This window comes from Aspergillus welwitschiae (assembly GCF_003344945.1).
Source record: "Aspergillus welwitschiae strain CBS 139.54b unplaced genomic scaffold BDQ94scaffold_55, whole genome shotgun sequence".
NCBI classification, from domain to species: domain Eukaryota; kingdom Fungi; phylum Ascomycota; class Eurotiomycetes; order Eurotiales; family Aspergillaceae; genus Aspergillus; species Aspergillus welwitschiae.
In genome coordinates, this window is record NW_020798749.1 from 54490 (window position 1) to 76766 (window position 22277).

A 22277-nucleotide genomic window follows, 5' to 3' on the forward strand; every position below is an offset into this window, starting at 1 on the left:
CACGATTGGCATTTCTTTTCTACTCCTTTCTAACGATTTTGGCCGTCGCTAACTTACAATAAATGCCTGGTATGCAGAGATGATGACCCCAGCAGATACAGTATGTCGATAATTGTGTGACCGTTGTGAAGTCCCACAGAATATAGGAGTTATAGAAATGTGGGAAGCTCCTCTGTATTATTTCATTGGGACTAGCAGCCCATCAAGCCATATAGTTAGTTCCTTACACATACTGAGCATGAAATAAATAAAGGAAAGAGGGTAAAGAAAGACAAAACAGGAATTCCTGCACATCATCCATCCGTAGTTCCTTCGCAAGCACCCGACCTCAAACGCCGCTGGACCCCAAACGATGCGCCGATGTAGTGACCAAAATCCCAAGTTACCATGAGGAAGCATAATTTCATCAGCCTAGGCGTTTGCAGTGACAACTTTGTTGAATCCCGCAGTTATTGTCTTCGTTATTTCTTCATTTTTGTGAGGAAGAAGAGACAATGCATAAGCAACATCATTCCATTGCCGCTCGGTCTCACATCTGGGGAGTCGAGCAGCCAGTTTCTCAGCTAATTGCCGGGCGTGTTTCTCCTGTGGGTGCAAAAGAGGTCAGCACATGAAGACAAGGGTTATTACATGTGAGATGTCCCATCGGTGACTTACCTTTTCGACGAAGCCGATCAGGAATTTAACGATACGTCTCAGTGATGCCTCCTCGAGATTACGTTCAGCACTAAGAAGGCTGAACATATCAACAAAGTGGTTGTAAACTGCGTTGTCTTTGCCCGCCAACTCAGTGAAAAACATGCGGGCAAGGTCAGCAATACGCTTGTCTTCATCTTCGAGGCACTTAGCCATCTCGCCGAGCTGCCCTTTGACCTTGACCTGACCAGCTAAAATAAGGAATGTGAGCGTCATGAGACAAGTGCGCTTGACCGAAGCTTCGTCATCGTTCAGTCGACGATACAAGAAGTCAGTATTTTCATCGATCAGATGGTTAAAACAGACTGCCATGTCTCCTAAAGCAATTACGGCGTTACTGCGGACCGTTGGATCTTCAGAACGCTCCATGATAGTTATCAATAGTGGCAGGTTTTTCTCGCAATAGTCTGCCGAGACACACATCAACTTGGCCATGCACAAAGTTGCCGCCGCCTGAAGATTGCGGTCAGCATAGATGTTGCTATTTGCGCAAATTTCTGTAACCAACGGTCCAAAATTGGATAAGAGCGAATTCTCGCCGTATAGCAATTCCCGTTCTCGAATATGTGCCATGGCATCCTGGAAGTCATCTTCAGTAGTCCCACCGATGAGGTCAAGCTCGTCATCTTCGGCATTGTCGTTCTTTTGGTTCGAGGTATTGGTTGTTTTATTCTTCTCCTGTTCTGCTTTGCGGCGTTTAAAGTCAAGTTCACACAATTCAAGATGAACAATTTGCTTAATGGCAATATGACCGACAACAAAGAGCAGTTGAGATAACGAAGTAGACGATGTTTCTTGTTTTGCTCCCTGTCCATCCGTTGAAGCCGTTTCAGGTCGTTGCTCTTCTCCGTCATCTGAGACTTCAGAAGGGGATCGCTGGATTTGTGGTTGAAAAACGAATCTGGTTTTCCGTTTGAGTATGTCAGAGCACAAGACATCTGGATGCTTTGACAGGGCGTAGATAGCACCAATAGCTTGTTCCGCTACACCGTACCACTCTTTGCTGTCAGATATCGTTTCGACTATAGCCCCGAGCTTCGTCAAAACCGCGTGATCATTGCCCAGTTTTGGGATGCCAACGTCCTTGGACTTTGCTTGGCGGCCCGGCACCATTCGTCGCAATGCAATGCATGTATACTTTGCAAGCACGAGGTCAGATCTACCCAGGCTTCCAAGGCCGATGCGCAACATTGTCTCGATTTCTTTGATGACGACCTCGGGATCCGCCAAAGCAAGCATACCCAGGACGATTATAGCTCCTCGACGCTGCGTCCTTGATATCTCTTTCTTTTGCACACCATAGACCTGCCAGAGCTTTGCAATAACTGCATCCGAAATGTGGCCGGCCCTCATCATAGTACTCAATAATTGCTCAAGACACGTCAGTTCAGCGGGTGTTGACCCGAAGGTTAGACTGATCATGTTTCGCGCGATATAATTTGCAGCATCATTAGGACTAAACGAGTCTGGCGCCTCGAAGAAAAGACCTTTATAGCAGTCGATCAAGTGTGTCTGAACTCCCTTTCCTTCGTCACTATTACCTTTCGTCCAGATCAGCCGCAGCATCCGCCGGATCCCGCTACGGGAGGTCTCGACCTTGTAGGCATCGAGCACGACAAAAAAGTCCATGGCCTCAATGGCCTCACTCTTGTTCCTCGACGATAATAGCTGAGCAACTAAACCAGATGAGGACTGGAGGACTTCGATAAACCGGATGGCTTCATTGTAATATTTTCTGGTCAGCTGTAGCCGTGCTAGCAGCTCGGAAGTAGCCGCTTGTTCAGCAGCCTTTTTAATGGCCGTGGCTTTCTCTTCCTCGCTCAACCCCGAAGCTTTAGATGGGGAGTCCTCCGGCAATTGAGTGGCATCATCCAATAACGCACTGTCAACATGCGATGCATCTGCCCCATCAAAGCCAGGTGTCTCGGGAGGTCGCAACGCATTCAATTCGGCATCCACCGTGTCAAGTCTAGCTGACCATTCCTTGTGCGAGAGTTGCCCACCGTGCATAACACTGAAAGGATGGGTTGATACCAGCTTTGCCAGCAATCTTATCGCGTTCCGTCGCACATTACTGCTCTTGTCTTCTAAGCTCCTTGCTGCTAGCTCTGCCACAGCCTGTCGTCGCTTGGGGAATTTCTGTTCCAAGTCACAAATCCTCATGTAAACCTGAATAGCTCTGCACCGGCAGTAAGGATTGATATCAAGAAAGCGCTCTTCAAGCACGTCGAAAAATGCGTTTATCTGCGTTTTGTAGTTGTCACTCCGCTCCTCTTGCCGGCTTAAGTCGGCGATGAGATTACCGCAGACTTCGATTACCGCACAACGAAGGGTGTATGACTATAAAGTATTAGTTACTCAGTAACTGGTGCGATGAGGGAGTGTGCATAATTACCTCGCTGTCCAGCTGCTTGGCCAAAAGAGTCATTTGCTTGATGATAAGTCGTGGGGCCAGCTCTGAGAGTTTCACAATAAACGCCGACACCGACTTAGGACCGCGTGTATCATTAGAGTTGAATTCTTTGTTTCCGAGCTCCCTAACAAACGTCAGCCGGAAATGTTCCCGTGGACATACGAGGTACGGTATACTACGTACTTCAGTATTTCATCCGAGAGCTGAGGATAATCATATTGTTCTGCCAAGATATGCAAGAACTCCGCCATGGGTTCTGAGAGGTGCTCAAAATATGTCAAGCTCTGTACAATGGAGGTCTGGGCGCCTATCCGGTAAGTTAGTTACTGGGTTCCTACCTCAGTGAGCTGACCCAGAGCAACTTACCGAATGCATGGCCGTGGTGCTTAACTGCGATGCAAAGGACCTTAAATGCATGCATCCGAATGCTCATACTCTTAACGCGCTGTTCGCTTTCGAGAATAAGGTAAATTGAGCGGGTGAACAGATTGATGAACGTATCACGGTCAGATGTCGTCAGGAATATTCTGCTGAGCTTAAGCTTCATCACCTTGCACATCGTCTCCATCGAGATCTGAATCTGCGCGGTCCAGTCCCAGTTTCCATCTTTGGCGTTCGCTTTAGATCTAGCTGATTTTCCTGCGCCCCTGCGGGCGGGTACAGGCTCTGCGGGCTTTTCTGCAGCTTTGACCTCTACGGCACTGAGAGCCCACTGCAGAAGGAACCCATACATCTCCAAGAGCTGTTTGTGATGCTGTATGCCATCCTGCTCATCGGATTCAAGCTCTCCATGAATTATGTCCGCCTCGACCGATAAGCCGGAAACAATCAAATCAAGAAGCTTGCTGAGGGATCTAGTGGGGGAAAACGAGCAATACCTGCGCAAGTCAAAAGTTTAGAAACAAGTTTGTAACAATGGACTCCTTCTGAGGACGAGAGGACATATCAGGGGGCAGGGCGCACTTCAACAAAAATTGCAGCGAATCGAACGAAGACGATCGGGCCAGTCCTTCTGGGTTTTCCGCGACCGCATCAACTATGGGATTCAATACATTGTCGATTAGAGCACTAGACAGTTGATCCGGATCGGTTTCACAGTCGAGCAGCTCCGGATCAGCATCCGGAGTAGGGACAGAGGCCGGGTCACTCAGATAGTGTTTCAGCGACTCGTTTATGTCGAATTGAATTCGGTCCTCCATGATCGGCCACTGCGAGGGTTATCCCCGAAGGGCATATAGCTTGATTGTAAGCGACGAGATCGAGAGACGTTGCGAAAGCAATGTATGTGTAGGTAGCAAGCCGGGAAGGAGAGGGGGGAGGATTGGATTTGGGGGGGGTCGCAGGTTGGAGGGGAAGGAGAGCCGCAGGGAAGAAATGACGGGCGGCGGGCTTCATTTGTTTGTATCTTTCCCTTTCGGTAGGCGGTTGTGAGGCGGCGGGGACTGAGGGTTGCGTACCAGTAAATTATGTCACACGCTTCAACCCTCGATAATTACAGACTCTCACGCCGCTATCCCGTATTGTAGCAGGTCATGAGCAATACAAATTACAGCAATACAGCCAATGCATGCTGCAAACGGCTACCAGTACACCAGCAACATGTATTGTGATAGGTGTGCTTTAGACCCTTCCGCTTTGTAATTGTTCTGTCAATACCTGTAATGCTAAATTGCAATTATCATGCATGTAACTACAAACGAGTAAACAAACAACTCTTGTTCCTGGTGCGGCGGATTTGCATGCTGTTTGGAGCATCTTTGGATCGTTGCTGGAAAACAGTGGGAGCGACGACCGGCTTCTCCCAATATAACGCTACAACAGCACTGGGGCTTCTCCTCATATCTATCCACACGTGTGTGTGCGCGTGCGCGACTTGATCTAGCAACACCGCCCTGCACTCATTCGCATATTTCCATATCCTCACGCCTTCCTTTCCCACCTGAAGCACGATAACATTATCAGTCTTATTGCACCTGACTATCGTGTTGCCAGGCCCTGCTGATCGAGCTATCTCTGATTGATTCCCCCTGCTAGTCTGTAACAGCCCTTTTAAGCGGTCTCCATTGCGATGTCCGCTCTTCATGCAGCTCCTACGGATACCTTCGGCATACAGCAACCTGTCACTGCGACCCAAGGCCCTAAATATGTCAGAGAGGACAGTGCAGCCACAGATAGTGATGGATCGATAGAGCAAATTCGAGAAGAGGTCGAGTATGAGGAGGAGGACGCTCAAGACAAAGAAGAAATTGATGAATCAGTGAAAGAAGACATGAGAAAACTCGAGGACACATTTCCCGGCATATCTGATAGATTTCGGCTGTTGAATAGAATCGGAGAAGGTATAGTGCAGCCGATCAACTTGGCCTTGGCCGTATCCTTTCACATATTAGCTGCTTCTGCTAGCACCGACGGACTGACCGGCTGGCCATGGGTTTACAGGTACCTTTTCCACGGTGTACAAAGCAGAGGACCTCTTATACGACCACTATGAAAACGACTGGGACACCTTCCAAGGCAACCATACGGACAGTTGGACGGACCAACCTTCTAAAAGACGCCGGGTGGAAGGTGACAACGGCCGCTCGATTTCCGTTAAACGAAGGAAGCCACGGTTCGTTGCATTGAAAAAGATCTATGTGACCAGTAGTCCCCATCGCATTCAAAATGAGCTTGAACTGCTACATGATCTTCGGGGTTGCCGATCAGTATGTCCGTTAATCACGGCTTTCCGCTATCAGGATCAAGTCGTGGCCGTTCTACCCTTCTTTCCACACACCGACTTTCGCATTCAGTATCGCACATTCCTGGTTGCTGATATGCGACATTATTTCCGGTCTCTATTCACTGCACTGCACTCGGTCCATAAACATAACATTCTCCATCGCGATATCAAACCAACGTAAGCACTGCACGCTAATCACCATGTCTTCGACACATGTCGGATGCTAACTTATAGCTTTGGCAGTAATTTTCTCTATAATCCTGATCTTCGGGAAGGCGTGTTAGTCGATTTTGGACTTGCGGAAGTGAGTAGATCTGCTAGTCATACGAGGCGACATCTTACTGACTTGCGGTCATAGCGTGAGGGTTCTGAGTACACAGGTACCTGCCTGTGCGCAAATGCAGCTTACATACGCCGTAGTAGATATAACCACAGTTATCACAACACTCATTGTTCTCCGACGACATTGTCAGCTGGCTATCCCAAGAACGACTCACGACCATCAAGGCGCGCTAATCGAGCAGGAACGCGTGGGTTTCGTGCACCTGAAGTCCTCTTCAAGTGCACTTCTCAGACAACCAAAATAGATATGTGGTCTGCCGGCGTCATTCTCTTGACCCTACTTGGACGCCGCTTTCCTTTCTTTAACTCGGCTGATGATGTTGACGCTATGATTGAGATGGCGAGTATCTTCGGCACCCGACGCATGAAAGCTGCAGCAGCCATGCATGGGCAGATATTCGAAACAAACATCCCTACCATCGGTGAAAAGGGGTATAGCTGGGAGAAACTTGTAAAATGGGCCAGCTGTGTTGAAGAGCTAACTGAAAGTGAGAAACAGGCCACTCGATTGTTGGCTGGCCTCATGGAGCTGGATCCCTACAAGCGCCTGAGTGCCAAGGAAGCCCTACAACATGAGTTTTTCACTGACCCTATAGATCATGATGTGGAGTGGGGAGGGGACCCCGATGATAGTGCAGACACTGGGGAAGAAGATGAGGATAAAGATGACGGAGAAGCGGACGAAGTAGCAATGATATAGAGCTTCCGAGCCAATGTATGATAATGACTCCTGGTTTGATTATAAACAGAGCAATTGCTATTCTACTATTGGCGATCGCTTGATTGAATGAACATCTCCATGATATGGGTCCTTGGGTTCAGGCGACGAATTCCCTAGCTGTACAACTACTACTACTGAGCGAGGGATTAAGGAGAGATATGGAGACTGAAGGACTAATTATTCGGCTGCATTGGAGGAAGGGGGGCACCCAACCTCTGAGTCTAATAATTTAGAGTTTGCGGCTTTCGCCAACAGCCGCATTATGATATCTATAGAGGTGTTGTATATAGTTCAGAAGATCAATGCTCGGCGAGCTGGCACAGGTTCTTCTCAGCCAGCCTCGCCGAAATCAACATGCCCTGTTTGTTCGGCATGCTGTGTAGCACCTCTCTCTCCGACGAATGTCCCTCCACACGTATTGCAACGAAGATGAAACCCAGCTGTGTCAGTGTAGTAATGCCTAGTTTGCAGGACTTGGCAGAGTTCCTGCGACTTCTCAAGGACCAATGGATCTGCAGCGTCGAAGACTTTGGTATCAAAGTCAGGAGGCACATCTGAGTGAGTATAAGGCGGGCTGGAAGGCGACAACGCGATTGTATCGTAGTGGATTCCTGAATAAACCACGATACACCGCATCGGGGCGCCTTCGTTGAAGCGATCGATGCGAAGGGTCTGCACGTCTATGGAGCATATTTCAATATCGAAATGCTTGCTGAGGATGCTCAGCTCGATTCCACCACCCCATGAGTCCTCATTCTGAATCCAGCGGCAGTATTCGTCCGGCTTTTTCTCCAATACCGCCTCGGTATAGATGTCTGGGTGCGCTTGGATTGTTTGCGCAACAACGGATCGTAGTTCGGTCATGGCATCTACTCCTCCCATAGTTGCACTACTCACTGCACGAAAGAGACAAGAGTTGTCATCGGGCATGATTCGCAGAACAAAGGTTCCGCTATGGTCGGGCGAAGGGACCTCCGGCGGATCATCAGGAGAACCCTTCTTCGGTGTGCTGCTTACAGCTGGCGCTTTCAACAGAGGATTTGCTGCTTGAGGTTCACTTTTGATCGGGGACTGGGCTGGGTTCTCATGCTGTGTGACGATAAGTTGTTCCCCGTTTAGGATGATATCTAGATCTGCTAGTTTCTGATTCGAAGGAAGCCCGCCCAGCACCAATGGCTTGATATTTGGATATCCATATTTTACATCGTACGCCGTCAGCCCCGTTTTCTCCGTGATCTGATGCCGGAGGTCGTCGACAGTTGCATCTGCATCCAGCGTGACGGTGGATTGTCCCGCCGGACCGCGAATCCGGATCCTCATTATTCGTTGTGACGTAGTATCGGGAACGCTGGCGGGCTGGTAGATTGGTAAAGAAGTATATAGTTCTGGAGGGTGTACGAAGGATACTCAGACTCCAGTAGGCTGTTTCAAGAGCAGTTGCCGCAGTCGGGGGTCGATAAAGTCTGAGGGAAGACAAGATTGACCAGCAATCGAACCCAACGCACCTGAACAATCGGGGAAGGGTTAATCTCCGCCGCAGGAGGGGAGATAATGCCTGACCGCGGCGGAGGCGGGAAAGGTGGCGGTGCAGCCTGGAAGTAAGTGTGTATGTAATGAAACACCGACGCCTCTTACGGTATGTAATGTTACGTGTATCGTCACGGTCTCTTGCAGCTACCTGATGAGTCAGCATAGTTGCTGCGCGAATCTCGTCCTTGTGCGCTTTTGCGCTCATTGTACTCCTGTTCGCACCCCAGATCAGCTCCCGCTGTCGATGTGCTCTACTAACGGGATATCTTGAAATCGAGACTGACGAGTGGGTTTGGGCCCTGATCTGCGTGCCGTTTCCTGCGTGGCCGCGGCCGTCTACAGTATGGAACCGGAGCCGTCGCAAGCGCAACCTCAACCTGCTCCTGAGGAACCGGTCAAGTCGATCGAGAACGATGGTCAGACCGATAGTCAGGCCCCCACTGATGGGATCACAGATGAACAATGGAGGTCAATGATGAATGTGGTTTTGGCTATCTATGAATTCAGAGAAGAGGAGTAAGTTCTCCAATCCCCTTGTCCTGCGGGTTGGACCCGGAGGAGACTCGCAGCGCTGGGTCGCATTCTGTCCGAGGCTGGATCTTGTCCCCTCAGTTGAGACTGACAATCCCTTCTTTCCCACGTATTGCAGTGGCCATGATCCATCAAGATTATTCCAGCGAAGCGTCAACAAACGCAATGTTCCCGATTATTATGATATTATCAAGGAGCCCATGGCTCTAAGCATTCTCAAACAAAAGATCAATAAGCGCGAGTATAAAAGCTTCTCGGAATTCGTGCGCGACTGTGCCCTAGTATGTTGCATCTCTCTTGCTCTGTCGCCAACCAGGTTCATAATTAGCTTACGTTAATCCTGTTCGCTAGATCCCTCACAATGCGCAAACCTACAACCGCCCCAAATCCCAAGCGTACGAAGATGCGCTCGTGATAAAGGTCTGTAGAAACTCGGGCTCTACCTTCGGTTATCGATGCGTTCCTGTTCGGTTTCGCTGACTGCAAATTTGAAAACAAAAGGATGTCTTCATTGCAGAGTTTCGAAAACTGGTTGATCAAGGGATCATCACTGCGGAAGAGGCTGAACTTCCCGATCTTGGAGAAATTCCCGAAGCCGATCCCCTTCCCGAGGAAGAGGAAGAGGAGGATGAGGATGAGGAAGACGAAGAGGATGAGGAAGATTCGGATGATGAGAGCCGACGGAAGAAGAAAAGGGGCCCTCGTCCGGGTGGTAAACGTGACGGTGGCAAAGATGATGGTCAAAAGTCGAATGATCCCGAGCTGAGGAAGAAACGTGGCCGACCACCGCGTGTTGACACTCCGATGGAGGCCAGAATCAAAGCTGTTCTAAAGGGTATTCGGAAGCTGAAAGGGCCCGGTAGCCAACTCAAGGTGCGACATTTCGAGCGATTGCCCGACAAGGCTACCTACCCGGACTATTACATGGAAATCAGAGAACCCATTGCTATCGACATCATCAAGCGGAAGTCAAAGCGGAAGAAGTACAATTCGGTGGACCATTTCATGAGGGACATGGACCTCATGTTCAACAACGCAAAGGCCTACAACCAGCCAGAGAGTCAGATCTATAAGGACGCGGTTGACTTGCAATTAGAAGCACGGAAACTGGCTGAGCACGAGAAGAAGAAGCCAGACAGTGAGTACTTGATGGAGGATGGACGCTTGCCCCTACCGGATGGCATCCTGCACAAGAGCGAGCTGTGGAAGGTTGGCGACTGGGTACATATTCAGAACCCGAATGACGTTACAAAACCCATTGTCGCCCAGATCTACCGCACATGGCAGGATTCTGAGGGTGAGAAATGGATCAACGCTTGTTGGTACTATCGCCCGGAGCAAACTGTCCATCACTTCGAGAAGCATTTCTACCCCAATGAAGTGGTCAAAACTGGTCAGTATCGCGATCACCGGGTGGAAGAGATTGTGGATCGTTGCTTCGTGATGTTCTTCACTCGCTACAATCGTGGTCGACCTCGAGGTCTTCCTCCCGATAAAGATGTCTACGTCTGCGAGGCTCGGTACAATGAGGAGAAGCATAAACTGAACAAGATCAAAACGTGGGCGAGTTGTCTCCCTGATGAAGTCAGGGAGAAGGACTACGAGATGGATCTGTTTGATGCCCCCCGAAGGATCAAAAAGATCCCCAGCCCAATCAAGCATTTGCTGAAGAGCGATGCAAAGGAAACCGACGACCTGCCCAAGCCGACGTGGGGAGCCGACAATGCACCTCCTGTCGTCGGTGCAGTTCATCGCCGTCCTCGAGATGAGAACGTAAGCTTCCCCATGCTCCCTCCCCCCTCTTCTCTACTGCTGGTGATTGGCACCACTGACAGGACCTACGCTTTACCAGGAATCCCCTCCCCCAGAACCGACCCCGTCACCACCTCCGTCCCTGCCACCACCGACTTTGCCCCCAGCTCCACCTCGACAGCCATCGATCCCTCAGTCGTCTGGACGGCCCAGTATAGACAATCAAAGCACCGGCGCGACGGCTGGAACTGCGGCGGCGGTCCGATCCCCAGCTGCACCTATTCCTCCGGCCCAGAGCTCACCGGCACCAGTTCCTCCGGTAAATTTCCATCAACCCCAGATTCCCCCTACCCAGGCTTATCAGCCTGCCTTACAGAAGCGTGCCAGCGCGTTTGTCCCTCAAACACCTCACCCGGCTACCTACCAAGCGTCGGCCCTGTCTCATCCATACACGGCCGCTCAACAAACACCATATAATCTATATTCTAGCGGCCGGTTGCCGGTTCCTCCCATGGGAATGTACAATCCCAACGCTCCTCGTCCGATCGAAGTCTTCCATTTGAGCGATTCCGCGAATGCTGCCATTCCGGCAGACATACGTGAACAGTTTCACTGTGATGACCAGGGTCGCGTGCTATTCTTCTCCAGCCCGCCGCTTGATATAGTCCCATCTGTTCAGCAAAAGCTAGGCCATTCACTTAAATATCTGGCTGCCAAAGAGGAGCGAAGAAAGTTGGTGGAGGCCAAGAAGCGCAAGGAGAATGATGAACTGGCCGAGCGCGAAGCAGGTGCTAAGCGACAGCGAGCTGACGATGAGACAACTCTCGCCGCTCGGGTGGACGCTCTGACAACCAGGGCCGTGGAGAATTTGACGTCCCAGATCACGCAGGGCACAAGTCAGCTCTATGAAATCCTTTATCAGGACCAGGCGGGAAGTATTCGGCAAACAGATACCAAAGCTCACGAACGAAGGCTTCTTGCCGACCACATGTCCCAGCAGGAAACTGCGCGGATATTGGCAAACTCGCAGCCGCCGAGCTACATCAGCCTCAGAGGTAACGCCATGTATTTGAGCGACATTGGACCTAAAGCTTGATTTTATGCGACGCAACTGTCTCGGATCGGCTACGGCTCAATTTTCTCAAATGCTCATGTGAGACAAATATTGCCTTCTGGATTGCCGCGAGCTAGGTAGGATGAGGGTACAACCACGAAACTTGACTCGAACGGTTGGCGATGTCGTCGTCCTCGTCCTCGATAAGCCCTTGTTACCCGACCAAATTCAATCGTAGAAGATTTTATTCATCAGGCCCATGTTCTCATGTATAGTAGTAGGTTAAATGCAGTCGATGTCTCTTTAGGAAGGTCATTCCGTTATAACTTAGTATTCATGTCTCAAGTGTTCTTTCCCCTCTTATTAAATGATACATGCACCTGTCAGAATGCAATAGCATAGTGCCAGATTGTAATAGTCTACGAGGTGCAGACATAGCTATGTTCTACTTCCGGAGAATTGGTCTTTCGCAACCTGATCTACGACGACTGCATATCCAAACCCAGTTCCAACAGGGGCGCACACATCGTTGACTCATAAATTAGATACAAACAACAAAATCATCAGCAATGGATGGGGCAGGGAGAGGGGTGGGAAGGGGAGCAAGGCAGACTAAGATATAGGGGGAGAAAGATGTACCCATAGTCCCCCAAAGTTTGGAAAAGCGAAATAAGGTCCACAAGGTCAATCAAACAATGCGGCCGCTGTTCTTCCGGTAGAGTACAGTGAGAACCATCCGGGTTAAGGGGAGAGGGTGAGGATTATCCCTGAAGTGTGAGACGAATGCAGAATGAAGGGGGAGGATGATATGTCACAACTAGTAGATAGTTATAGTAGGTAGACCATCAACAGAAGATTTCCTTCTTCTCCCCCTTCCAAAACAAGTTCCCCAAATCGGTCTAAGAGCCCGCAAAATGCAAAAGACACACGATTAATGAGAAAGAGAAAAGAGGGCTGTTGTATAACTCCTGGAGATCGCTGAACCGTTCTATGCAAAATGCCCTCCAATAGCGCCGAAGCCTAGAGCACTCGGTATATCCTTTTGGTGATGACGATGACTTATGGACATTATCATGGACTGGTACCAACCTGTGGTGCTTTTTTTTTTTTTTGATTCCCTTTATTTTGTTTTCCCCTTGCCCTTTTTGTTAACATATGCTTTTGGTTTTTCGATCCTCGCCCTGATTTTGATATCCCGTGTAACTTTTAACAAAACCCTTCCTGCAACCAATGCTCTTGCATGTCTCATCTATTAAGGTTTCCCTCATTCATTGTATGCATGCAGTAGCAAATGGCAGAGAATTCGGTCTAGACTTGTACTCCCAAGCTACAGTTATGGCTGGAATCCAGAATTGCTCGTTGGTGTTGACGCGTCGTCGTCGTTAGAATCAGCCTTGTGCGGACTCCAAGAAGTGCTGTTTCGCTTATTGTTCTCCTCTTCTTCCATGGAGAAGACCAAGTCGCCCTGTTCCTCGTCAATCTTGCTAGTGCTGACTGGCGACGAAACAGTCCGGTCAAGGCGGCTGCTGGCACCCACAGATGACGAATGACGAGCCGAGCCAGGGTGCAGAGAGACGCTGCTTAGCTGCTGCGAAATCATAGACATCGATGACTGACGAGAGGGACTCGAGATAAAGGGCGAGACATCGCCGGAGATCTGGCGGCTACCAATTGGGCCTAAGCTGGGGCTAGTTCCCAAGTTGAGAGAAGATTCGCGAAGGGGCGATCCGATGTGAGTGAGGGAGGTGCCGTGGGCATCTTCCTCTTTCCTCTGCCGCTGTTTGGCAAACAGAGCGCCGAATCGAGATGGGCTGGAGGCGAGGGGCGATCCAACTTTCGAGAAACTCGTCCCACTCATGCCCAGTCCACTAAGGTCGCGATGGCTCGAACTGAGCTCATGATCGGTGCGCGACAAACGCCGGAGTCGCTCTTGTGGTGTCAGAACGTCGTCATGCAGATTCATCGGCAGGTAATCTTCCTCCATTGGGAAATTGCTCTCATCCCAATCATCCAGCGCAGTAGGCCGAGGAACGCTAGCAGAGAGCACTCGTGATTTTATGGGCCGCTGGGAGTGTAGGAACCGTGGTCCAATGCTATCGTCAAGAAGACCAGGCGGTGATGAACCGATGAAAGAGGAAGATGGTTTTCTCATGTCAGGGCCGTAAGCTGCGTCCCGGAGATTGCGGAGCGCATCTGACGGCGCAGCGCCCATGCGCTGCGCTGGCGGAGACAACTCCAGTCCGAATTTGGAGGGTACGGAGGCCGCAACCGGGCCATAACGAGCGGCGTGCGAGATCCCTTGGCTATCGAATGATGCAGGAAGTGGAGCATCAAGTGCAGTTAAATGACGATGGCTCGGCGACATGGGGAAGCGCAGATCGTCAACCGGTGAGCCGTACTTCGAGCCAGTATCCGAGACCAAGCCAGTATCAATGGTGGGGATGGCATCGTAAGGGGGTTGCTGCGGGGGCTGGGGCTGCTGCTGCTGCTGTTGCGCATGCAGGGCAGCGTATTCATCCTGGGGTGGCATCTGAGAGCCATACCGGGGATCATGGCCATTCATTCGTTGTTGGGAAAGAACCGAGTTCGTCAGCGCGGAGTCCTGGTTGACGTAGGCCTGCGGGTTGACACGCCCGCCCAGATTCAGATGGCTTCCTCCCATTGCCATTCCTGGACTGGGACGATTGACTCGGCGGCCATCGGGTAGAATATGCGCCAGTGCACACTTCGCTCCAAATTTGCAATTTCCCTATAATTGTCCCCAGAATGTGGTCAGCTCCATGTAGTCCCATCAAGATCGATCGAGCATGCTCGGCGCATGGAACGAAACGGTTCACGATATCACCAACTCCCTACCTTTGTGAAGTATTTGCAGGGCGCATAATCGATCGCAGCATCGGTAGAATGGAGGAAGGGGCATGCAGGCCCGGCCTGGCAAGCTCCTTGACGGAAGAATTTGCAAGGCACATGCTTGGTGTCTGCGCGACAGTTGCCTTCAAGTCAGCATCCAGCTCTCATGGTTAAAGGAGTGAGGAGCCATGGGACGAGCGTGGGAGAGACCGTCTGGGGTGCAGAGGAATCGGCCAGGCTCGCTTGCCAGTGCGAAGCGGCGGTGTTGGGGGGGGGGGGGGGGGGGGGGGGGGGGGGGGGGGGGGGGGGGGGGGGGGGGGGGGGGGGGGGGGGCGCGCAGAGAACGAGAAAGATAGGAAAGAACATACTGCTCTGGTTAGGAGGACTGCGGGCAGCCATGTCGAAGCCCGAGACGTTGCGGGAATGGCCGTTTTGGAGAGCCTGTGGGCCGGAGGGGACCGGGAGAGGAGCGCGGCTTTTCATCTCACCCGATACACGGGGTGGAGGACGAGCAGCGTGCGAGGACGAGGAGGAAGATGAAGAAGAAGGAAGGGGTTGGGGAGGTGGTGGAGGATTGCGAGAAGCCGACAGCTGCATCGCCAGAAAGAGCAGCAGCAGTAGCAGCAGCGAACAGTTTAGCGGCGTGGTTCGGCGGCGGCAGGAGACGGCGGGCGGCGACGAGCACAAAAATCCGGAGGGGTTTATCGGTGGAACGGGGGGGCGAGATTTCCACGGCTGGTTTTTGCTGGTGGGGATGAGGAGGAGAAGATCACCGAGAGTAGGGGAAGAGAGTACTAAATCACCCTACTTTGGCGGTGTGGTCGCAAGTGAATTAACTACTTAGTACAATTTTGAAGGTTTGTTGCACTTCTTCAGAGTGTGAACAATTCAGAGGGACGATGTTGCTACTCAATCTCTCTCAGTCTCCGTCTCCATCTCCGACCGGTTGGGAATGCTTACACCTCTAGTTGCCCGATTGCCTCCAAACTTTGGAGATATTTTTATGTCAGGCAGAATCCCGCAATCGATCAGCTCTTCGAGATCCCTTGTGTTTTGTTCGTTTCCCCCCTGAACCAAATGAGATATTGACTTTTCAAGTGAATGAATAACTTCCTGAGGAAGAGGGCGGCAAATTCTTCTTCTAAAAGGGAGGAGAGAGATCTCGATTGATGGATGGATGGTGACCGAGAAAGTTGCAACTACTTCTATCTACTCTATCTTGAATTCCTGATCATTTTTCCCTCTCCCCACTTCTTTTCCCTTTCCCCCCCCCCCCTCTTTCTCTCCTTTCAAGGCGCGCCCTCATTCTTCCTTCCACCAAAAGCACTTTCCTCCCCTCCTCCCCTCCTCCTCCCCTCCTCTACGATCTTCATACATCTCCATACAGTACAATTCGATATCAATTGCTGGACACTCGTGCTGGCTACAATGGAAGATTACGTTTATCGCCAACATCACGCCTTAAGTCTCTTGGTGCCGCAAACGCAGGGCCCTGGCGCATGACGGTCTCCCGATGCAGAAAGGCAAACCGGCGTCAAAAGCCTCCCTGGTGGCGTCAGATCGAGTCTGCAACAGCTCCTGACTGTGTCGCATGCTTCTTTCTTCCCCTCAGTTGACAGCCCCATGCTTCACTGTTCCTTGTTGAATCATGAAGATCATCCAATTATTCGTTCGGATGACACCTGTCGGATTGTTCATCTGATCGTCCACCCCATCTTGCGGCCCTAGCTTTTTGCCTCAGCAGCTTCCGGCCTAGGCTGCTTAGCTCTCCTCGGGTTCTGGTCGTCAAATCACGCTCTCCTGATCCCGCGCAGGGCGGAGCGACCGCCGATCAGCCAGATATCTACTCGCTATCGGATCGTCCCCACACTCTCACGTTGTAGCTGGTGGCACAACATCTGCATCTTTCCCATGTACCATGTACTATGTACTGTCTCCTCCGTAATTTTCTCATAATCCCGATTGAGCAAAGATATTTCCATTAGAATATATCACGGGCCATACAGCGTATGTATAGTATCAATGGCAATAGGAGATTTCAGGATCGTGGACCAGTGTTTGCTTGTGACCAGGCTGAACAAGTAGACCTCTAGCTCACATTTCATCATCACTTGGGGAAAGGGCCTTCCAATCCCAGATTCTCCTTCATCTCGACATCGTCAGCATCCCTCACTCATCAATACGGACTAGTGGTTGTTATGTCTTACCCATAATTCTTCCCGGTCCATGTTGTCGGGCACAACTTCCGTACACATCCGCCATAGATCGCGACAAATCCGACCGCGCACATTGGCTTGATTCTGCCAATGTTTCCAGACTCTTTGAGCATCCAGCTTCACCCGCACGGGCACAGTCCCTGCATCACTCCCTCGCGCCTGCACCAGGCGTGCATGGATTGCCTCAAGTTCTTGCTCAAGCTGACCGACATCCCGTCGAAGTTCGGAGACCAAGGGTCTTGCACAGATGGTTGCTAGCTCCGCTCGCGTCTTTTTCTCTGCAGCCTCGAGACCGGTTACTTGCTCCTGCAATTTCTCAGCTTGCTCATGCAAAGCTGCAATGATCTCGGGCGTCACTTCGTCGGACCTCTCCTGTAGGGCGTGGTATACTATCTGTTTCCCTGATGTATCGCGAATCAACTTTTTCGTCTCATTGCATATTTATTCCTCTACTGCTGGTGGTTTGCTTACCAGCAGCCCGTCCTTCGATTAGTTTATTCTTGTGTAGTTCTCGTAGAGCTTTCACAGCGTGTGCTATTGTATATATATATAGCTTCAGTATCAAGTCACACAAAGATCTCGCCTAAATAAGAGCAACTCACCTTTTGTAATATTATTGTGTAAATTCATCGAAATCTCGGTAGCCTGCTGTAAATCAGCCACGAAAAGACCCTTCCCTACCTTCCAACATCACCCTTAACTTCGGGATGGAAACCCACCGAGTAAGGACGACTGTCTCATTGACAATCCACATCATATTAGCTAAATGAACAACACCCACCAACTTGTTTAAGTGAATAAAAGTGATCTCTACTTCTGTTTTCCTATACAGCGAGACCGGTCAACAATTGCAAGACGCCCCAGAGTAAGCAGGATAGTAAATGGTAGATTAAGCTCACGAAGATAATCAAGCACCAATGCAGGACCATCAGGAGCAGTAGCTTTTCCAAGTTCACGTTGTTAGCTGTGCATAAGCCAGCTCGACTGTAGTCCCAGAGATTGTGGGTTGCTCACCTCCAGCACCCAGCTGCTTCTCATTCTTCGCTTTTCTCTGGGCCATGGAGAGGTCGGATTGCGTTGCTCGGATTCTTACGAGCAAGATTGAGGAGGGAAGGTGGAGAGAATAGATCATGATATCAGATGTGGGATCCAGCGAGTTTGAGGTCCGCTGTATGCTTGGAGCATCACGTGGGCCACAGGACAGGGTTCTCATTTGAAAAGGGAAGGCGATGGATTAAATATTATTTAGACAAATTTGATGCTTTCAGGCAGGCTAAACACGCGAGCTGAAATGGAGGTGCCAAAAGAGAAGGACAGACAAAGGCCTCGTCATGCTGCAAGATACTTGGTCCTACGCCGTTGCATGTAGATCATGATACCGAAATGAAACATCACATCAAAAAGCAGACTCGAAGAGAAAAAAAAAAGAAGAAAGAATGAGAACAACAGGGTGAACGACATATGCAATCCTTAGATGGCCCAAGACACGGGAAGAAAACACTGTGCGTCTTCTCGTCTACTAGCCATCTGATTTTCCAACACTCCAAAAACCATCTACATTAGATCCTGTACGCAAGGAAGAGAAGAAAGAATCAAAAACCACTCGTCCACTATTTTTCCTTTCGAATATAGCACAGATGAAGAAAGACCAAAAGTAAGAGCTCTTCAAGGGTATCACATGACGATCTGCGCATAGTTAGCTTGATGATAGCGTCCTTCAAGGAGGTTACATACGCAATCGTTGTCTTTCTGAACTGTCGGAACACCCATCTCCTCAAATGTCTTGGGGCCCTTGCCTGGCAAGTTACCATGCTGTTTAGCGGATGCAGGTTTTTGGCTAGATGTGCTTGAAGCCGTGGAGGGAGGCTTGGGAGTCGAACTTGAGGGAGGAGGCTTAGGTGTGGAAGCAGACGAAGACGAGGGCCGGGGGGTCGCTGCAGCACCAGGCGGCGGCATGGATTCAGTCCGCGGGGGATACGCGGTGGAAGGCGAGGCTGGCGGCCTAGGAGAGCCCGTCGGTCCACCCTGGGAATGGGGGGAAGCAGGACCCCGCACAGGTCTCCTGTCTGGCGGAGGCATGTTGTCCAGTCGCTGAGGACGTCTGCGAGCATCGGGGTGAGGATTCTCGAGGGGTGCTGAGTAGCCAATATCGAGCTTAGGTGCCGCCGACGCTGGGCTTGTCGGGCTAGTCGTTGAAGGCGTACTGGGGCCTGGTGAGCGGTATCCCATGGCGCTAGGCCCGTACGATGCAGCGCGGTTGTAGTTCGGCGCGTTCGACCGAATGTTTGGGTTGATTCCAAAGGCAGAACTTGGCCGGGGGTCCGCACCCATAGGATATCCCGGCGGATACACAGGTCGAGCACGAGATCCCGGTCTGTCAGGATAGGGAGCAGGCGCGGCGGGTGGGTTATCTGATAGAGTCATTCTGGAGGGATCAGGCATTTCGAGATTCTCCTGAGGCGGCTTTAACGGGGGCCCTCGCGGGCCATTGCCATAGCGAGTCGACTTGATCCGGGCAATTGCAACCTGTTCGTGATCCTTCCTCGATAGGGTCTTGGAGCGCGAGATACTATCGATCCGGCCGGTCGCGTCTTTGTTTCCATTTGCTGCAGCCTTGGCATACCAGCTCCTGGCTTCTTTGATATCCACCGGAACGAAGATACCGACTTCGTAGAAATATCCCAAGGCGAATTCAGCGGTGGGGAATCCACTTTGGGCTGCGCGTTGAGCATACATAAACGCCAATTCATCGTTCTTTTCGAAGACCCCCTCATGGCCGCAGAGGAACCATTTGCTGATAGCCATCTCCGCTTCTGGCTCGCCTTGGCGTGCAGCCAGCGCGTTGTAGTGCAAGGACAATGCAGGGTTAAAGTCACAGCTAAGTTGGCATAGTTCATAAGCCGCACCCATCTTGACTTGGGCCTTAGCGAACCCATGGTAAGCGGCCTTCTCGATGTTGACGCGAGCAGCATTCAGATCCAGCGGCAAGAACTGCTCTGGAACGTTTACCTGCGGCAGCTCTCGTGCCAAAAGCATACCGTAAACCTGCACAACATGTCAAAATCATGGTTACAAGAGAATTAAGTAAGCGGACGCACGTAAGCTCCCTGAGGCGCATTTTCGTCGCAGGATTGCGCAGCAAGGCTGATATAGTTGAGACCCATTTGATAGTCTTGGCGTTGTCCATGCTGTCCAAGAAGGATCATCATTCCCAGGCGCTATTGATCAAAGCATCAGCATTCGCTGGGACGCGATAATGGGGAAGGGCCATACATAGAATGAAGCCGAGTCTGCGAGCGCAACTCCCTTCTCGTAATGTTTGATAGCCTTCTCTGGTTCTCCCGAACTCTCAAACTGCATGCCGATACGATACTCGGCTCTGGCGTAGCCCTTCTCCGCAGCTCTCGAATAGGCCCGGAAAGCTTCCTTCTTGTCCACGCGGTATCCGAACTTGCCAAACTCCAGCCACATTCCCTTGATGAACTCTGCCTTGGGATGATATTGCTCCGCGAGGAAGTTGACGATATTCATCGCATCGAGTTTCAACTGCCGCTCGGCCGGAGGGGTCTGAGGGCGTGGGGGCTGGATCAACGACAGACGAGCTTCATTTTGCATGGCAACTTCCACATAGGCGAGCGCATCCTGCGCCCAGGCTAACTGCATATCAGGATCATTTGACGACAGCACGGCCATGCGGGCCCTCTCCAAGTTTACCTCCCTCTGCTCATCGGTCGGGGGAACGTTAGGTGGGGGATTGCGCAGGACTGGGAATGGCGAAAAGTTGGGGGCGTCCATAGTGTCGTGGACAGCGGCTTGCTCAAAACGAGCGGAATCGTAGGCGGCGGTTGGAGAAGCCTGTCCCTGAGCGACCGCAGAAGTAGTTCGTTCAGGGTAACGCGAACGATCATACTGGCTGTGGTGGGGGTTTCGGGCCTCGTGTTCGAGGTGCGCGATATTATCCTGCATGTTCTCCGGGACTTCTGGCATGACCCTAATGGAAGGAGGATTTCTCGATTAGCAACACGCCAACCTAGGGACTCTGTACAAAGCCAGGAAAAGACAGGGTTTTCTATTTGGGGGCGGAGGGGGGGGGGTTGTAGTGTTTTCCCCTTTTTGTCCTGAAGTTTGTTCTTTTTCCTTATGACTGCTGTCATCCGAGGGGAGGTTTCGCACCTTTGAGGAGAGGGGGATATGACCTCCGGCATGTAGAAATCATCCTGCCCCCCTGGATACCAGGTAGCACCCAGCCGTGGCTGACCGTGACCTTGGGGTGGCCTATTCATCGTCGGCGAGATTCTCCGTTTATTGGACGGTATTGCTTTTTTCACCCGTGTTAGTTTTGTTTCCACCTTACCCCTGCTGAAATTGGCAAAGGAAAATAAATTGTCACTCGTCTCGGACTGGGCACCAGTCAATAGCGTGTTTGGCACTTTGGCTGGGCTCAGCGGTTCATCGGAACCTCTCGAGAAAAAAGTAGAGCCGGCGTGGGGACTGCCGAGTAGTGGTGGAAGACTAGTAAGTAGTTCTCCGAGAAGGGGGAGGGGAGAAGGGGGGGCGCAGTCCAACTAGTAACTACTGTTACTGAACTGACTTGGATTAGATATAACGGAACACGGAGGAAGAAGAGGGCGCGCGCAAGGGCTTCTTCACATCTAACTAAGCACTCTAGCAGGAGAAAAGAGATAGACAGAGACAGAGAGTGTGTGTAATATATCCATTTTCGTCTGGAAGTGGACACTAACAGCCTAGTTATTTCCCTGGTACTAATTTAGGTGGCCATGATACGCAGTATAGGTGATACAAAGAATAAGATTAATCTTACTGTCAAGTACGAGAGGGGAGGGGGAGGGGGTTGTCATAGGGAGGAGGGGTTGGGGGGAAAGAAGGAAAAGAGAAGACAAGGCCAGGAACCACCACACTACGGACTTCCTTGCAGCCTACCAGGCAGTCGCGTAGATACGTAGTAGCATAAGTAGTAGTACTAGTAGTGGTGGTAGTAGTAGTTAGTTAGTACTTAGGCTCCTCCACAGGGAAAGAAACTCCAGAACGACTTGACCACTAGTACCTACCGAAGTAGTCCTCCTATTAATCATCATTTCTTCCTCTGCATGGTTCGGGTAATTGACTAGTTATCATTCAATGGACTAGTGCAGGCAACAATTGAAGAACAGAGTAGAAGACGAAGGATTTTTCATTCCGAACAATTCTTACTACTAACATCGGCTGCTTATTAGAGGGTTGGGAGATTTCCTAAATACATTTTACTGATGCCGGAAAATTCTTGGAAACTAAAATAGTAATTAGTTACTTAATTAAGTAGTTAACTAGTTATCTATCTGATGTAAGGTAAGCAGGCACTAACTAGTTAGTTAACTACTTAATTAAGTAACTTAAGTAACTATTACGGAGTTAACTGCATATGGATAAGATAAGTTACATGGATACTTACA

At 50.7% G+C, this 22277-nt stretch overlaps 7 protein-coding genes across 7 annotated transcripts; 2 read left to right on the forward strand and 5 right to left on the reverse strand.

Moving 5' to 3' along the window:
• Window positions 1-194: 194 nt before the first annotated feature.
• Window positions 195-4447, reverse strand: BDQ94DRAFT_111452 (condensin subunit YCS4). The gene is made up of 6 exons (XM_026763572.1): window positions 4073-4447; window positions 3476-3987; window positions 3293-3416; window positions 3092-3233; window positions 658-3036; window positions 195-585 (listed from the first exon to the last, which is right to left on the reverse strand). The coding sequence occupies exons 1-6, from the start codon at window positions 4306-4308 to the stop codon at window positions 412-414; spliced, it is 3567 nt and encodes a 1188-aa protein (XP_026620658.1). The 5' UTR covers window positions 4309-4447; the 3' UTR covers window positions 195-411.
• Window positions 4448-4850: 403 nt separating this feature from the next.
• On the forward strand, window positions 4851-6982 carry BDQ94DRAFT_111472 (serine/threonine protein kinase CDC7). The gene is made up of 4 exons (XM_026763573.1): window positions 4851-5448; window positions 5549-6008; window positions 6075-6135; window positions 6190-6982. Exons 1-4 carry the CDS (start codon window positions 5178-5180, stop codon window positions 6871-6873), a joined length of 1476 nt encoding a protein of 491 aa, XP_026620659.1. The 5' UTR covers window positions 4851-5177; the 3' UTR covers window positions 6874-6982.
• Window positions 6983-7061: 79 nt separating this feature from the next.
• On the reverse strand, window positions 7062-8394 carry BDQ94DRAFT_153561 (ubiquitin-specific protease OTU1). Its single transcript, XM_026768155.1, has one exon. The coding sequence runs from the start codon at window positions 8212-8214 to the stop codon at window positions 7225-7227; it is 990 nt and encodes a 329-aa protein (XP_026620660.1). The 5' UTR covers window positions 8215-8394; the 3' UTR covers window positions 7062-7224.
• Window positions 8395-8655: 261 nt separating this feature from the next.
• Window positions 8656-11969, forward strand: BDQ94DRAFT_184396 (putative RSC complex subunit (RSC1)). Its single transcript, XM_026774634.1, has 5 exons — window positions 8656-8940; window positions 9074-9236; window positions 9307-9375; window positions 9457-10728; window positions 10808-11969. Exons 1-5 carry the CDS (start codon window positions 8768-8770, stop codon window positions 11801-11803), a joined length of 2673 nt encoding a protein of 890 aa, XP_026620661.1. The 5' UTR covers window positions 8656-8767; the 3' UTR covers window positions 11804-11969.
• A 1086-nt stretch (window positions 11970-13055) lies between these two features.
• On the reverse strand, window positions 13056-15247 carry BDQ94DRAFT_111484 (putative spindle poison sensitivity protein Scp3). Its single transcript, XM_026763574.1, has 3 exons — window positions 14980-15247; window positions 14618-14739; window positions 13056-14510 (listed from the first exon to the last, which is right to left on the reverse strand). Exons 1-3 carry the CDS (start codon window positions 15206-15208, stop codon window positions 13095-13097), a joined length of 1767 nt encoding a protein of 588 aa, XP_026620662.1. The 5' UTR covers window positions 15209-15247; the 3' UTR covers window positions 13056-13094.
• Window positions 15248-16718: 1471 nt separating this feature from the next.
• BDQ94DRAFT_175461 (putative TBP interacting domain protein) lies at window positions 16719-17887 on the reverse strand (the record flags this gene model as incomplete). Its single annotated transcript, XM_026772505.1, has 5 exons — window positions 16719-16760; window positions 16819-17228; window positions 17299-17361; window positions 17727-17768; window positions 17842-17887. The coding sequence occupies 5 exons, from the start codon at window positions 17885-17887 to the stop codon at window positions 16719-16721; spliced, it is 603 nt and encodes a 200-aa protein (XP_026620663.1).
• Window positions 17888-17990: 103 nt separating this feature from the next.
• BDQ94DRAFT_153579 (putative chitin synthase activator (Chs3)) lies at window positions 17991-21476 on the reverse strand. Its single transcript, XM_026768156.1, has 5 exons — window positions 21001-21476; window positions 20101-20818; window positions 19926-20045; window positions 18562-19872; window positions 17991-18513 (listed from the first exon to the last, which is right to left on the reverse strand). The coding sequence occupies exons 1-5, from the start codon at window positions 21108-21110 to the stop codon at window positions 18502-18504; spliced, it is 2271 nt and encodes a 756-aa protein (XP_026620664.1). The 5' UTR covers window positions 21111-21476; the 3' UTR covers window positions 17991-18501.
• Between the last annotated feature and the right edge of the window lie 801 nt (window positions 21477-22277).